A 15,188-nucleotide genomic window follows, 5' to 3' on the forward strand; every position below is an offset into this window, starting at 1 on the left:
CTTTGTTCTAGTTGTTTTTAAAACCTTTGATATTGGTTTACAGTCGTATAAAACAGGGCTCCACAAAAGCAATTATGGTCTAAATGCGGAAGAAAAATATTTACGAATTTTCCTGAAAATGTTTTGGTTTTGTGTCTGTTGAACTTCCTTCTAAAATTGCAGTGAAATAATTGTTGCCGTTTATAATAAATATATTGCAAATTGAACATCCAAAAGAGACCAATGAAAAAAGAGCAAAAATATTACTTCGTGTATATGGTATGACATTATGTACGGGACGGTATCCGTAACTGAACGATTTCAAATATAAATTATGTGTAACAATACTGAAACATCACCAATACCTTTCTTACCTGACAACTATTACTCTAAAAACATATTTTGAATTTATTTTATGGAATTATTTTTAGACGGTAACGTAAACTGACAGAATGTAACTTTCTGCCAGTTTTCGTTAACGCCTAAAACGGAACAATCCTGACAATTTTTATTTATTTATTTATTAAGTGCTACCACATCATATACATATATTACAGCATTTAAACATTCACAATTACTATATTATTAGGTGTACATGGTAGACATTTTGCGAAGTGGACTTTACACACGCGCGCGATTTTCAGCAGCGATGCAAGGGCGCGATTACATCAATACAAACGCGCGATTGCATCGCTACACTTGGGATATAAAGGCGATTGCATCGATGCGATCGCGCGTTTGTATCGATACAGTCGCGCATTTGCATCGATGCAATCGCAAGTGTAGCGGTGCAATCGCGCATTTTACGAACGCGCGTTTGCGTCGCTGCTAAAAGTCACCGTGTGTAACCACTCTTATTCTTATATCAGAATTTTAATGCTTTTATAAAATAGTGATAAATTTTCAATTAATTTAATTTAGAATTTCTCGATAATTTTAGTTACTGTCAAGGGTTTCGTCGGCCGCTTATCGTAATGGAAACGTACAGGGTCAAGAGCACGTCAAGTTTGACACTTAAGATTTAAATCCAACTCTATGCCGCTTACGATGAGAATGATCCAAAGTACAAAGTGTCAAGCTTGACGTGCTCTTGACTGTACGTTTTTTTCTAATATGCGAGTGGCTGCAATACTGGGCGTTAGGGTTAAGCCACATCATAAAAAAATTCGGCACTGCGCTGGTTACAATTATTTCTCAGCTGGAATAAATGATATCTAAAAGACTTGGTCAATTGAATAAAAAAGCGTCTCAACTATATTTTGCAAACAATTGGCACAATAAAATTGCAATCTACTCGATATACTGTCCTTACTATTTTCAAATTGTTTTGAGAAATGGCGGGTTTTTGAAGTTACAAGTACAGTTTTTACAAGTTATTATTACTTATTTGAAGTATAGTATGAAGAAAATACGAAGAAAGAAATAATGATAAAGTTTTAAAACAAATTAACTGAAAATTCCAGTAATTACGAATTAAAAGTTTATGTTCAAAGTGACAATAATGTGATCGAAGTGAAAGTGAAAACATAAATACTGACTTCCGCCACTAAAAAGATTTTTTAAAACGCCCAAATAAGTGAACTAAGTTATTTAAGAGAAAGCGAATTTATAATTTGTTAGAATTACAATGGAAAATATTACTGAGCCTGGAAATGTTAATATGGAAATGGAAATATTACTTATCCGATAATTAAACGAAGACATGGCAAAAAGTACTCCTATCCAAAGCAAAATTCTTAATAACAAAATTCTTAAACAGGTTTCGAGTGGTACGTTTCGTATTTTTAAGTTTGTAATAAGGTTTAGCGATTACTTATTCAAAGCTAAACTCGAAATTTTATTATAGAGCGCCTCTAACAGTCACAAGAAGAAATAACATTTATTTCAATACAGGTGGCTGAATTACAAGGTCTACTACATGAGTCAAGATCTCAGATCATACAAACAAGCTATGATCTGAGGGGCAATGCCATTGCGCCCGTCACCCTGAGACAAAAGTTGACAAGTCTTATGTGCTTGTAATTTCACCAGCACCACACCTCGGACACTCCATATAATAGTCGAAAATTATTTACCTACTACTACTACTACTACTACTACTACTACTACTACTACTACTACTACATGCAGCAAGGCGCTATTTGTACACGCGCAAATGTATGCGTGAAGAAGCAGGGTTACCAATCACTTTCTCGTGCTTGGTGAGAGCGACAGCATAGCGAAAATTCTTACACGTATTTGTTATCTATAATTCTAATAATAGAATCCTAATAATTACACATAGTCATTAGGTATGTGTATCAATATAATATTACATTTTTCATTAATTCACAATAATGCTGAGGATTTATTTAAAAAAATTAAATTTAAAAGCACCTAAATGTTATATTTTGTTATACTTTTAAACAAGGTAACCAAGGTATTTGAAATTGCGTGTTCAACTTTATCATTACTTAGTTAATAATTATATTCACTACATATTTAGCGGCAATACAAATCGAAAATTCGAGAATCCTTGTCTAATATATTACATTTCATCATATTGATAATAAATTAGTGTCATATATACTCTGCGCTTAACAAATAAAGAAAACAATAACTGAATGAGTCTCAGACATAAGATTTTTTAATTACCTCGTTTCATCTTTCGGAAAACGAAAGAAACCTCTCTTTATCCCGTTTAGACGACGATAAACAGCCGTAAACAGCACAACTCACGACCATTATAAATAGTAACGTACAACGAGATTATATTAATTATAGTAATAAATAAAAACTATATATACCGCGAAAACGGCTCGCCGACATCCTTGTTGCCGTTCAGTCAATGTGACCGTTAATGTGCAGGGCGTGGTGCGGTATTTAAAGCTAGGGAGGGGCGGAGAGTGTTTTTTTGTTCTCTGCCAGCACCCTTACCCTTCAAAACTGGAACGCAGTAATGCTCACTTCACTGCTTGGCGAAAGAAATAAGTAACTTGGCAGTGCTTCCCTGGACGAAATCTTTCGCAAGGAGCTCTAAGGCCACTAACGAATATCTCGAAACAAATAAATATTCTTTCATCTAACTACGAGTCTATCAATTCATTTTATAATCACAACAAGCCGGTTTCAAAGGCATTAGCTTTGCCGATGGCGACATTGCAAATGAATTCCTTTTGAAAACCAGCTTGTTGATAAAAACACGAGGCAGTTGCGTGCTTTCTTCGTCTTTGCGTGTTGACGATTAACCAAATGTACTCGGTTCGGTGATCTACTACGTGAACTGCATTTTCGTGCTGATTGTATGTGGCTTGACCCTAAGTTGCAATGTAACATAAATCATAACGGGACTGTTCACAGGCCGTATGTGTTAAGTGGGATTCTTGCTGAAGTTTACAATGTCTCGTGAATGCAAAAGACTAAGTGTATATTGCGGTATGCAATGTAAACAATACGTTAAAGGCACTTGTACAGTTTCAGTTATACAGTTTGATAGCTCCGTAAAAATAGTAAGGCTCAATTTATATTGCGGCGGAACGGAAAGGATGCGAAATTTTGTAACGATATTGTACATAGCATAATGAACTTTATGGTCAATTGAGTAACGTACAAACTAGATAGGAGCCAAAGTCCTCCGCGGATGTCTAGCTCATGCTCGAGAATGCTCGAGCATTCCGCGGAAGATTTTGGCTCGCTTCCGCAATATAAATTGAGCCTATGTAATGAAATTATACCGTTTTTAAAATAAACTTGACAAATGGTTCTAAACTAAAATAAAATCGACTTTATTTGACATGCAAAATGCGTAAATTTTAAACAATAAAATTAAGGGCCTATGACTCATCTTGTTTGTTTTTGATTCTGAGGTATCTGAGGAATATGCTAATTACCTTCGCCGTTATTCTACCTTGGCCTCACATAAATTGGAACATCACAATCCAAATATTATGTTACACGTTACGTACAAAAAAAAATCAAAGTTCAAATAATCGTAGACAATTAATCACTAAATAAATAAAATTAGACACAAGCAACAATTAGACAAAGAAAGTAATCAGTTTTAGTAAAAAATAGATAATTTAAATTACATAATATCAAACATACACAAATACACAGAACAGGCAGAGAACAAAAAGTAACGAGAATGGACACTCTCCGCCTCCCTCTAGCTTTAGATACCGCACCAAACCCCGCACATTGACGGTCACATTGACTGAACGGCTAAAAGGCTGTCGGCGAGCCGTTTTCTAAGACGCTAAGACGGCTTTGTTATTTGAATATAGTTTTCATTTATTCATTACGAAACTTGTACGTATACACGTACGTATTATGATACAGATTTATTATATCATTATAATGAGATGTAAATTAGTAGACAAGGGTTCACAAATTTTCAATTTATATTGCCGATAAATATGTAGTGAATGTAATTACTAATTATGTAATGATAAAGTTGGACACGCAATTTCAAATACCTTAGTTACCTTATTTAAAAGTAGCTGTCCAAAATATAACATTTTAGGTGCTTTTATATATTTTTTTTAAACCTTCAGGATTATTCTGGTATTGAATTAATGAAAAATATAATTGATATAAATATTTAATAAACATGTGTAATTATTAGGATTCTATTAATAGAATTATAGATAACAGATTCGCGTTAGAAGTTTCGTTATATTGCCGCTCTGACCACGTACGAGAAAGTGATTGGTCACCCTGCCACTTACGCACACATTTGCGCATGTGCAGATATCACCTTGCTGTATGTAGTAGTAGTAGTAGGTAAATAACTTTCGACCGTTGTATGGAGTGTCCGGGGTGTGGAACAAGTATACAAACACAAGCTACACGTAAAGCGTCCCGAGACTGCTTTGCAAACAGCCACAGAAAAAAATTATGAATTTCGAATAGGAGATAGAACGTTCCAAATTTGAAGCATTTTGCAAAGGTAAAGTGAATAGGCATCAGTCATATCAGTGTAAGGTTTATGAACAATGGAGGGTGTTTCAATTATTTAATATGCGACCTATGAATATTATGTAAATACCTACCACTATATACATAGTTTCAGAGGTATAGTTTGATTTTTCTACTTTTACTTTCTACTTGCTTTCTTTTTACTTTTTGCTCCACTAAGAAACCAATACTGTAAAATTAGAAACAGAACCTTTCATCAGACACACGATTACACTAACAACTCCAGGCAACGCAACCTGGCAATTCAGCTCCTGGATCAATGTAAATCGACCTTTATTCGTTGAAGTGTTGCAAAATTGCAAACTTACACTAGATCTACATTGGATGTAATATTAAATTGGTGCATTCGATTCGATAATTCACCAGTTGGGTTTAATTAAACCGTAGTGTTTGTGTCTGCGATACGAATACGGCGGCGCCAGTCGCCCGCAGTTGCGGCGTTGTGGCAACCGCATTTGTGATGCTGACGTAATGGTTCGCATTTTGTGGAACTTTGAATCAATCATCTTTGATAATTGTTTTAGGGACACTTTGTAGCTTAAACTACGAGCGCGCTTTGATTGATCACGTCGTGTCGATGCGACCTTTCATCGCCATCCCACCTTTTATCACCCTTTTCTCTGGTCCCTGGCCACTTACTTTGGAAATTTTGAATTGTTCTCTAATTCGTGCCGTCGCCACTCTCTACAAAATGTCTGAAGCGAGCAGACGTGATATCTCTCATCATACTAAATTACAAATACAATAGTTTCTTATATACGTTTAACGGTGTAACGTGTTTAACAGTTTCAAGAAATGGCAAACCTCCACAAGGACACCAAAAGGACTATCCAGGCTACACTACAGTCTACAGGACATGCTTGTGCGATGCCAGCAGCGCATGGCAATGTGATAATAATTATCACTATAAAGTGGCGTACTTTACGCCTACATTTTAAGAGTCGATGCTACATCAAATGGCTTTGGTTGACTCCGCATAACACTGAAAGTTGAATCAATCGTTTTGAAAAAAATGTGTATTAAAATTAAGGATATACACTGATTTCTATACGGCGTGGAATACAGAAAAAAACACAAAGTTACCACGAAATTTTACAAAAAAAACCGCTGTATTCAATAGGTACTTTAAACATACCAATGATGTCTTTTAAATACCAACTGTACTAAATAGAACACGTACAGTATACGACATATATTTTTCAAATTTTTCAATTTCGTTTGTAAAAAAATAGATTCTGAAATAAAGCCGGCGCCCCTGCCGCTCGACTCGCGCAGTGCGGGAAAATATTGATTTCGAGCTAAGGTAATATCGATAAGGTAGCGTCGACTCATAAGCGTGTTGGCAAAATTACAAGCACAGGACGGGCGCGAAGGCCGTACCTCTCAGACTTTTGCGATTTGAAACTCTGAGTGGCGCTGCAATTACTTTGGACACGCGTGTCGCTGGCCACCGTCTCTTGCCACGACTTGTTCATTCCGTCACTTGGTAACTTTAAAAAAAATAATGCAATATGTTGTTATAACTTATCAGTGTATAGTAGTATATCCAGCCGTCTTTTGCTCATACAACTGCACATACATTTTACTGCCTCCGTGGCCAAACGGTTACCATGCCGGACTGCCACGCAGAGGTCCCAGGTTCGATTCCCGGGCCGGGAGAAATAGCTTTATGGCCTACAATTATTTCTCTCGTGAGTTTCGGTGTAATTTGTGGTTGTCTATGTGTGTGTCCATGGCACCCGCGACCCAGGGTTTCCCTAGTGCGGGGCTATGTTGAGTGTGTGCGTTATTTATTTATTTATCTATTACTGACTAAAAGGATCCCCTTGACTGAAAGGAGATTAATAGTATATTTTTAAAATGCTAACAATCTCCCAGGACTATATTACAAGCGTCATAAACAACATCTTTCGTTATAATTATTAATACATAGATCGAACACTCAGAAAAAATTCCTTCGATCGGGCCGGATTCGAACCGACGTCTTCTAGCATACCGTGGCAGAAGCGTCTGGCACAGCGTCTGGTAAAGCGATACCAACTAAGCAACGGAATTAACCAGCGAACCGCACGTATTTTTATGTATTTTTCTATGTGTTTGTTGATAGATAGATCTATGAGATATTAAGTATTTCGTCACCCAGTTAGATACCTTTACAGCTACCAGCCCTGGCTAGAGATGTCGCTATTCGTTGTATTAAAATTTTTTATTGTTGACTATAACAATAAAAAACAAAAATCAATAAAAATTTTAACATCTTTTGTTCCATAGTTTCATACAAAACATAATAAACATATGAAAAACAAAAATTTTAAGTTTTTGTTGTACTATCTAACATTTTTAAGATCTGGGAGTCTACTCGCATTCTCCGTCCCAAACAATTACTGTCAAATAAGTAATACACGACCAAATCAAAATACAATACCAAGTATGAAGCTTTATTCGCATCATGCGTCTTATAATTTGATCGAATATTACTTATTTGACAGTAATTGCTTCAGACGCATGTTGGACGGTGAACGGGAGTAGATCACCTGTATTTAGTAATACGTATGTATTAGTTGTTTAGCAACGCTTCCCGCGTGCTTTCTTTTGCACAGATTAATCACCGTTTAGTCCGATCTATATATTAGAGATGCCACGAATATTCGGCTACTATTCGGTATACGGCCCATTCGGCCACTTTTTTTTGGTATTCGGTATTCGGCCGAATAATACGACTATACGATCGAATACCAAATAATGAATAAAGGCACATAATATTATTCACAATGACTCACGTATTTTAATCATAAATTATTGCTTTAAAATAGTTAACATCATTCAGTGGCAGGTTGTGATAAATCAAAACAATTTTTTCAGCATTGGTTGGTTACAAACGATTGCGCTTTTCCTCATAAACAATTTCTGCTTCTGAAAATAGCCTCTCACTATAAACACTGCTGCCAGGAGACGGTAGATAAATCTTAGGAAATTTTGACAGGCTTGGACACTGCTTTGCGTTTGCTGACCACTACTTGTAAGGAAGGATCTACCGTCCGATCTAGGCGAACAGTTTTCAAATAAAAATCAATCTCCAGTCCAGAAACTGTAATGTATCTATATATTCTATCGTTTTATCATTTTTTAATAAAAACAACCCACCACTGTTACCTCCACACGCGACGCAATGAGACAGGTCGTAACAGGTCGCGCGTGAAATGCACAGATTTTACGCCGAACATTCAGTAGTCTAATATACGACTACGGCCGAGAGCGTCGCCGAATATTCGGTATTCGGTATTCGGCCAAATCACTATTCGTGGCATCTCTATATTACGGGATGGAAATTTGTAATGCCGCCTGGAGGGAAAGTACTCTAAATACTGGAGATAGAAATGTTTACTTAAAGGAAACATTCCCTTATTTTTTAAAAGAAATAAAACTGCATTCATAGATTTTCGAAAATTTCTAGCAACACACGGGAATCGAACCCGCTTTAATCTGAAAAAAATGCACCCTTCACTTTTATTGCATCGATCGATAGGGTTAATTATAAGAATAAAATCTCTCTCACAAAATTGGTTAGTTAAATGAAAAAAACAAACCATGAAATCTTAACGTATTTTAATAAAACGAAAAAAATGGTAATCTAACTAATTAGTTGCTCGAAATGAGCTCCATTTTCTTGGATACACAAATTAAATCTTTTAACGAATTCATTTTGAGTAACTTTTACACTCGCATAGGATTTAAGGTAAATTTAATTCCAGATACCATATTCCATATGGTATCTAGAAAAATACGTTTCCATACAAAACCAAGGGCATCCTTGCTTCGGCCTGAAGCATGTAATTAGATTTAATACATTTTAAGGTACATTGGGCGTTTAGCGCTTATCCCATAGCAGTTTGCTGGGTCTTAGGAGGTTAAATATTTTTATTTTTGTACATTGTGACATGGAACAAAAGTTGTTGTTTATGATGTTAGTAATATAGTCCTGCGTAGTTGTACTTTACAAGTAGCCCTATATATCACTCCCAGAATCGTGATAATATTAATAATTTTGAACTATTTTAATAGATTTAACTCGGACAAGTCGTGTCGCGATCGCGTGTCTAAGGACGCACAGTGTCAGGTAGTCAGACGTTATCGATATGGTGGCGCCAGTCGTTGCAGCATATGATGGCGCAATCTGATTGCTGATGACCATTTGCGAAACGTTCGATGTATACAGAAATCATTTATTTTAATTAAGGCTACCGTCTCTTTATCGTTATTTAATTATGGCAATACACAAGTTTAAAAAAATATGTCTAAAATATTAACAAAACTGATAATAAGTTATCGTTTTTTTCTTTCAATTTTATTTAAAGTTTATTTTTGGAGATTTAATCGTTTTTCCATATGCCTAATTAAATTTCATTTCAATTTTATTATTTGTTTAATATGTTTAATTTGCATAATTTTATGGTATTTAATTATTTTATAATTTTATTTTATTTTTAATTTAATATAGATTATTGTTTGTTGCTTGTAAATAAATAAATGTATTTTTTAGGATTGCAGGGTTCATGTTTGTTTCATGACATTTATTTTTATTATAAAATTATTACATTTGTACAACATAATACGCAATAAAGAATTTGATTTCATTTAATTAATGATTTTATTTCTCAAATACAAAAAAAATACATTAAATAAAGACAAAATGCTATAAATAAAAGCAGTTGTGAGAAACTGGAGTCTGTACTAGTTAAACTAGATTAGTTTTACAGTTCACCGGGTTTTCACCTTCTAGGGCAATTCCTATTACACTTGAAATATTTTTTTTAATAATACCAAGTGGCGGGACGAACAATTCGTGCGCCTGGTGGTAAGTGACACGCCTATCCATAACAGTTGCAGTGCCACTCGGAGCTTTACATCGCAAAGATCTTAGCCCACTGCCACTGCGCCCACCCCAAGACATAAGTTGACAAGCCCCAAGTGCCTGTAATATCACCAGCACCCCTCAAAACCTGAACACAGTACTGCCGTCCACAAATATAGAGCACAAAATTCTCTTTTAAGAACAGGTAAATTTAGTTAACGTAAGTCAACGATGCATAGTTCAAATATCATTAAACAATTTCAATATTCTAAAACTGGGTTATGGTTTTTTCATGATATCTAAAAAAATTTTTTGGCGGCAGAAATAGGTAACGTGGCAGTACTTCCCTGGACGAACTCTTTCACAATGAGCTCTAGTGGTACTAGCAACGAGATGAATCACGAACATCAATAGTAAATGAAACAATATTCTTTATTGCAATCTTTAGAACACTTAAGGATTAAAAAAGACCTTAAAAGTTTGCATTTCCGCTTTCGCTGTGTTCGTTACCGCGGTCTCCTCAACGATCACTACAATGTATATGGAAGTCCTTGTCTAAGCAAATCGTATGAGCCCATTGAACACATGGTAGCAACTGTACACTGCTGAGGAGTTCCTCTCTTCCGTCTGTCATTTCCATAATCAGATCAGATCTAGGTCACCATAACACACTTATGTGCCAAGTTTTATTAAAATCTGTTAACGAAAAGTGGGTGAAATTCAACGTTCTCCGTCCGACATAAGTCCGAAACAATTACTGTGAAATAATTAATAATATAATAATTTTTCCCAAACATGCTCGGAAATGTTTGCATTAGGTACTTTCAAAAAACGAACACGGAAAGTTTGTCATTCATGGACCATGCGACTTCTTTCCGGCTAAGGCCTGCAAAATAAGTATAAAAATCAATTACTGTCCTCTTCTCTAAACTTTTAAACCTACCTACTAATAACATAACGAACTATGTAAACGGACAAAAGTAAAACTCATACCTCCAATTGACCAGTGTTCATAATTGCGAGAATTAAAAATACCTACCCGTACTGTTTACTTAAAAGAAAAGAAAATAGCGGTAACATTTAAATTAAAATGTTTGGTATTCTTTTGTCTTTTTTGTATTTTGATCGCGAAAATGAGTGCTAGTCATAACGAAAATACAATAATAGATACAAATTCAAATACATCATCAGAAGTTCAGCAGACTACTATTAATGTGCCTGGGAAAACAATAACATTTTCTTTTAGCAATTGTCCTAACACATCGAGTATTACTTTTAATATTAATTAATATTTTTTACTTGAACTCCTTAGTCTTTTATTATTTCTTCACACTGTTTGAGAAAAAATCTATACATGTCTCGGCGGGAACAAGGATTGCTTGACTCGTATTTAATACAAGGCCTCGCTCGTGCTCGTCCTTGTACCTCATACTCGTCCAGCAATCCCTTACTTCCCTGCGTCTGCAATAATGTACTAATAACAATTAATTAATACTCGACCAAATTAAAAAATACATGACGCGAATGAAGCTTCATACTTGACATTGCCTTTGATTTGGTCGAGTACTACTTATTTGAAAGTAATTGTTTCGGACGGATGTCGGACGGAGTAAACCCCAGATTCATTCCCTCATTTGTTAAAAAGTCATATACTTTCATTGTTGTTATTGGACATTTTGTTCTTGTTCTAAGACCTATTCCGTTATATACAAATTAACAACGAATTATCTCGTAGCTTAGTGTCATTTAACGTGTTAATGTAAATTAAGGTGGACCTAGCAATAAGCGCCATACAAATCCATGTTGTGTTTAGTGACTAAGTCGAACGCAGCTGTTGTTACAATGACTAACGATTACTATTGTTTATGGTTGCAGTGACACGTTTTATACGGAAGGTATTTGATAAATACGTACTATATTATACTAGCTAGAACTATAATTTGTAGAGTTAATGTCGAAATCACCTCCTAAAATTGAAATTAAATCGTTTTAAAAATACCTCGATTCTTTTATCTCTTTCTCACATGGTCTTAAAATAGAATAATAAAAACTGTAACTATATACGACAATTTTATTTATCCTTCTAGAACAGAACTAATAAAACGGCAGTTATAATTCAGCTCAGTATAGCACCGAGCGCTAATAAAAAATCACCACAGCGGTTTTTATATAGGCGCCAACTGTCGAATTTCGAATTAAGAACGTCCGGTTGTGTAGGTTCAGAGGAAGCGCACTTCATTAAATTCTGTTCTCGTATTTAATCCCGTATATTGGTAGCACTGATTTCTGGCATAACTTTTAAAAATATTTATCTGACATTTTTTTATGAAGAACGTTAATTATCTTTTTGACTAAATAAGTTGTTGTGTAGCATTTTATCTGTGAATTCCTGCGATAAGTGCGCTAGGTTCTATATAAAGTCAACTCAACTAAGTACAAAGCAAATACCTAGTGCATTAATACGAACATACGTCATTAAAAGATTTGTTTGGAATATTTTTGAAAGAAAAAAAAAAGAAAAAAGACTACAATTATGGCCAGGTGCATAGGTCAATGGTCAGGTGACGTAAGTGGAACATACTTACATACATTTTGATGATTTTGAGTCAAATGTTTTGAGCTCTAGGAAGAACAGAGATTCTCTTATAAGAATTTTGACAATACACAAACTTGCCTTTGTTTATCAGCTACACTAAATTCAATACTTACGATGTTTTTTGTCGAAAACATGCAAATTGTGATAACATTTCTTTTCCCATTTTTTATATTTTCTAAGCTAAGTTAGTTTTTGTCAAAAATCGCTACCAGTGGGAACAAAATGCATGAGTCATCCATTTTATAGTGACCTTAGCATAAGTTAGCATTCAAACTAACAGTAAGCGTACAAAATATGCAAAAGTATATTTACCTGTCGATATAGCAATATCGAATTCTAAACTCTACCATGAACGACTTGTGGTCCAAGTTTCAACAATTTATACCCATCGGCGTGTGGTTCTTCGTGTATACAACGCGGCAAAAACAAGAAGGAATACAATCCAATGCAAAAAAGTAACCTTTAGCGTCTTTTCAATAATTGCCGGATTCTTTGTTTCTAGTAAAGTTCGAAGCTATAATTTTATTGCTTATAATAACGTTGAATCATAATGTGAGGCTTGTGGAAGATACTTTTAACAAACATTATTCAATATGGTACAGTTAAGAGCACATAAAGCTTGACACTTTGTACTTTGAACCGTTATCGTAAACGGCACAGAGTTGGATTTAAGTCTTAAGTGTAAAGCTTGATATGCTCTTGACCCTGTACAAAGAACATGCAGTGCTTTTCAGGAATAGTAACTTAGACCAAATTAGTTCATTTATTGACTATAATAATTAATGATACAGCCGTACTCGCCTAATCACAACGTGAAAATGTTATTGTTATTGATACACCTCAGTTTTTAACCGGCTTTTTATCGGTCGGTCGGTTTTTTAGTACTCTGTAATGAGATTATTTTTGAACTATCTTCCTGATACTGATACACTAGGTGCTTTTTAAATAAAGCTATAGATGTAAATTAAAGAACCGATGTATGTAATAACTTATTTATATATTAAAAAACAGACCTGATCGGTTTTCACTGTTTGTTGCCGCGGCCGCAAAAACGCAGATAGAAGTCTCGTCAAACCTAATTATATGAGCTTAAAATCAGGTAACTGCTGTATAGTGTTGAGGAGATCGTCTCATCTGTCTACCATTTATATCATCAGATCAATTCTAGGTTACCACAACATTTTATTTTCATGGGTTGGGTGGTTTCATTACATTACTTCTATGTACCAAGTTTTGTTAAAATCGGTTAATGGAAATTGGGTGAAATTCAATAAACCGGCTTAGTACCCAGATTTGCCACCCTTAGAGGTTGAATATTCTCTTCAAATTTGAATGGAGCCACTACTAAGGTATCCCTTATCCAACAGCAAAAGGAATAATCTAAATCATTCACAAACAAAAATTCATAGAATTGAGAACCTCCTCGTTTTTGCAGTTAATAATAAATTGCACTCTTACAAACTTTCTGATCAAAATTCATTTTTATCTGTTTATAAACACGTAAACAATTTCAACACAACCACAACAACATTATAACATTTAAATTCAACCCTATATCGCTTGCGATAAGAACGTTCCAAAGTCCAAAGTGTCAAGAAAATTGTAGTTCCTAAGTTCAAAGTGTCAAGACAATAGTACTTCTCACTAATAAATACAATAAATACTTTTTTAAAGGCGACAAATTAAAAAAATTCACATGATTACAGCTTATCTAAATTAGATGAATGGAAATGTTAAATTTTACGTCCCACAAGGTATGCCAATTTCCTAAACGCAGACGATATCACAAGAAAAGGCTAATTACGAATTTTATCAGAAGGTAATAGAGTAGGTAAGAACTCGTTTACCTTGTGGAGTAGCCACTAAAGAGAAACAACTTGGACTAGATTTTTAAAATGCACTTAGGTATTTTCCTTTATTTACGTTGTTATTTATGTAAATGCATCTTTGCCCATGGAAGACGCACTTTTTGCTCGTGGCGTAATTGGCACTTACATTATACTTTTTGTCGTTTTAAAATTCCTCGCTAATAAATAGGCGAGCGAAAATTCCAATGTTATTTCGGTAAACCAAGAACAAGAAGTATTATTTCTTCTGTTAAAATGATTGATCACGTTTTATAAAATGAACGTGTACCATGGAGTGCCTGCGTCGCGATTGCATGTGCAAGACCAGAGTTGTGCCTCCAAAAGGGGAAATGTTGCATAAACCTGTCCTAGCCTCGGGAAATTCACGATCAGTGATAGTCTAGATTGCATTTTGAATTTCGAAACGTTATTTCCAATAAAACGTTTTAATATTCAAATAGACAGATAGAATTTATAATAAACATTACACTGTTCCATGTCAGCCAGTATGAAATATTTGTATTAAAAAAGAGTGAAATGAATAAAGTAGGTAACAAATTATTAAATTTTAATAATAAAGTTAATATAATACTGACCGAAAAAATCCTCCCAATTCATAGAATGATCTGAGTCAGCATTCGCACCGTCCATCTTCTTAAGCACTTTACTTAACGAACTTTACATCTTCATAACTAAAAGGGAACACATTGCTTGTTTTCTTTGTCACCAAACACTAAATCGTTGATAAACAAAAAGACATCGCGATAAATTCGCGTGGAGCAGCGAAAGCGGGAATCACGCACGACGTCTCCCCACGACGGACAACTTACAAGTGAATGAAAAACTTTACTCTCCCTCCCCCTGTTGCTTTCCTCCTCCCGCATGCACTCGGTCTGCATCCTACGCTGCTGCCTCCCTATACGTCCTACGCGAGCATTATAATGTTTAATGCAAGATT

General features: G+C 35.0%; 1 protein-coding gene across 2 annotated transcripts in view; it reads right to left on the bottom strand.

Annotated features, from left to right (window-relative positions):
- LOC113233563 overlaps nt 1–15,047 on the bottom strand; it is a 161,335-nt gene extending 146,288 nt beyond the window's left edge. For both annotated transcript variants that reach the window (XM_026468690.1, XM_026468689.1), the window contains exon 1: nt 14,827–15,047. In XM_026468690.1, coding sequence (XP_026324475.1) covers nt 14,827–14,881 — 55 coding nt within the window. In that variant the 5' untranslated portion in view covers nt 14,882–15,047. The remainder of the gene's footprint in view (nt 1–14,826) is intronic.
- Between the last annotated feature and the right edge of the window lie 141 nt (nt 15,048–15,188).

Source organism: Hyposmocoma kahamanoa, unplaced genomic scaffold (genome assembly GCF_003589595.1).
Source record: "Hyposmocoma kahamanoa isolate Upper Pololo Valley unplaced genomic scaffold, ASM358959v1 79, whole genome shotgun sequence".
Lineage (NCBI taxonomy): Eukaryota > Metazoa > Arthropoda > Insecta > Lepidoptera > Cosmopterigidae > Hyposmocoma > Hyposmocoma kahamanoa.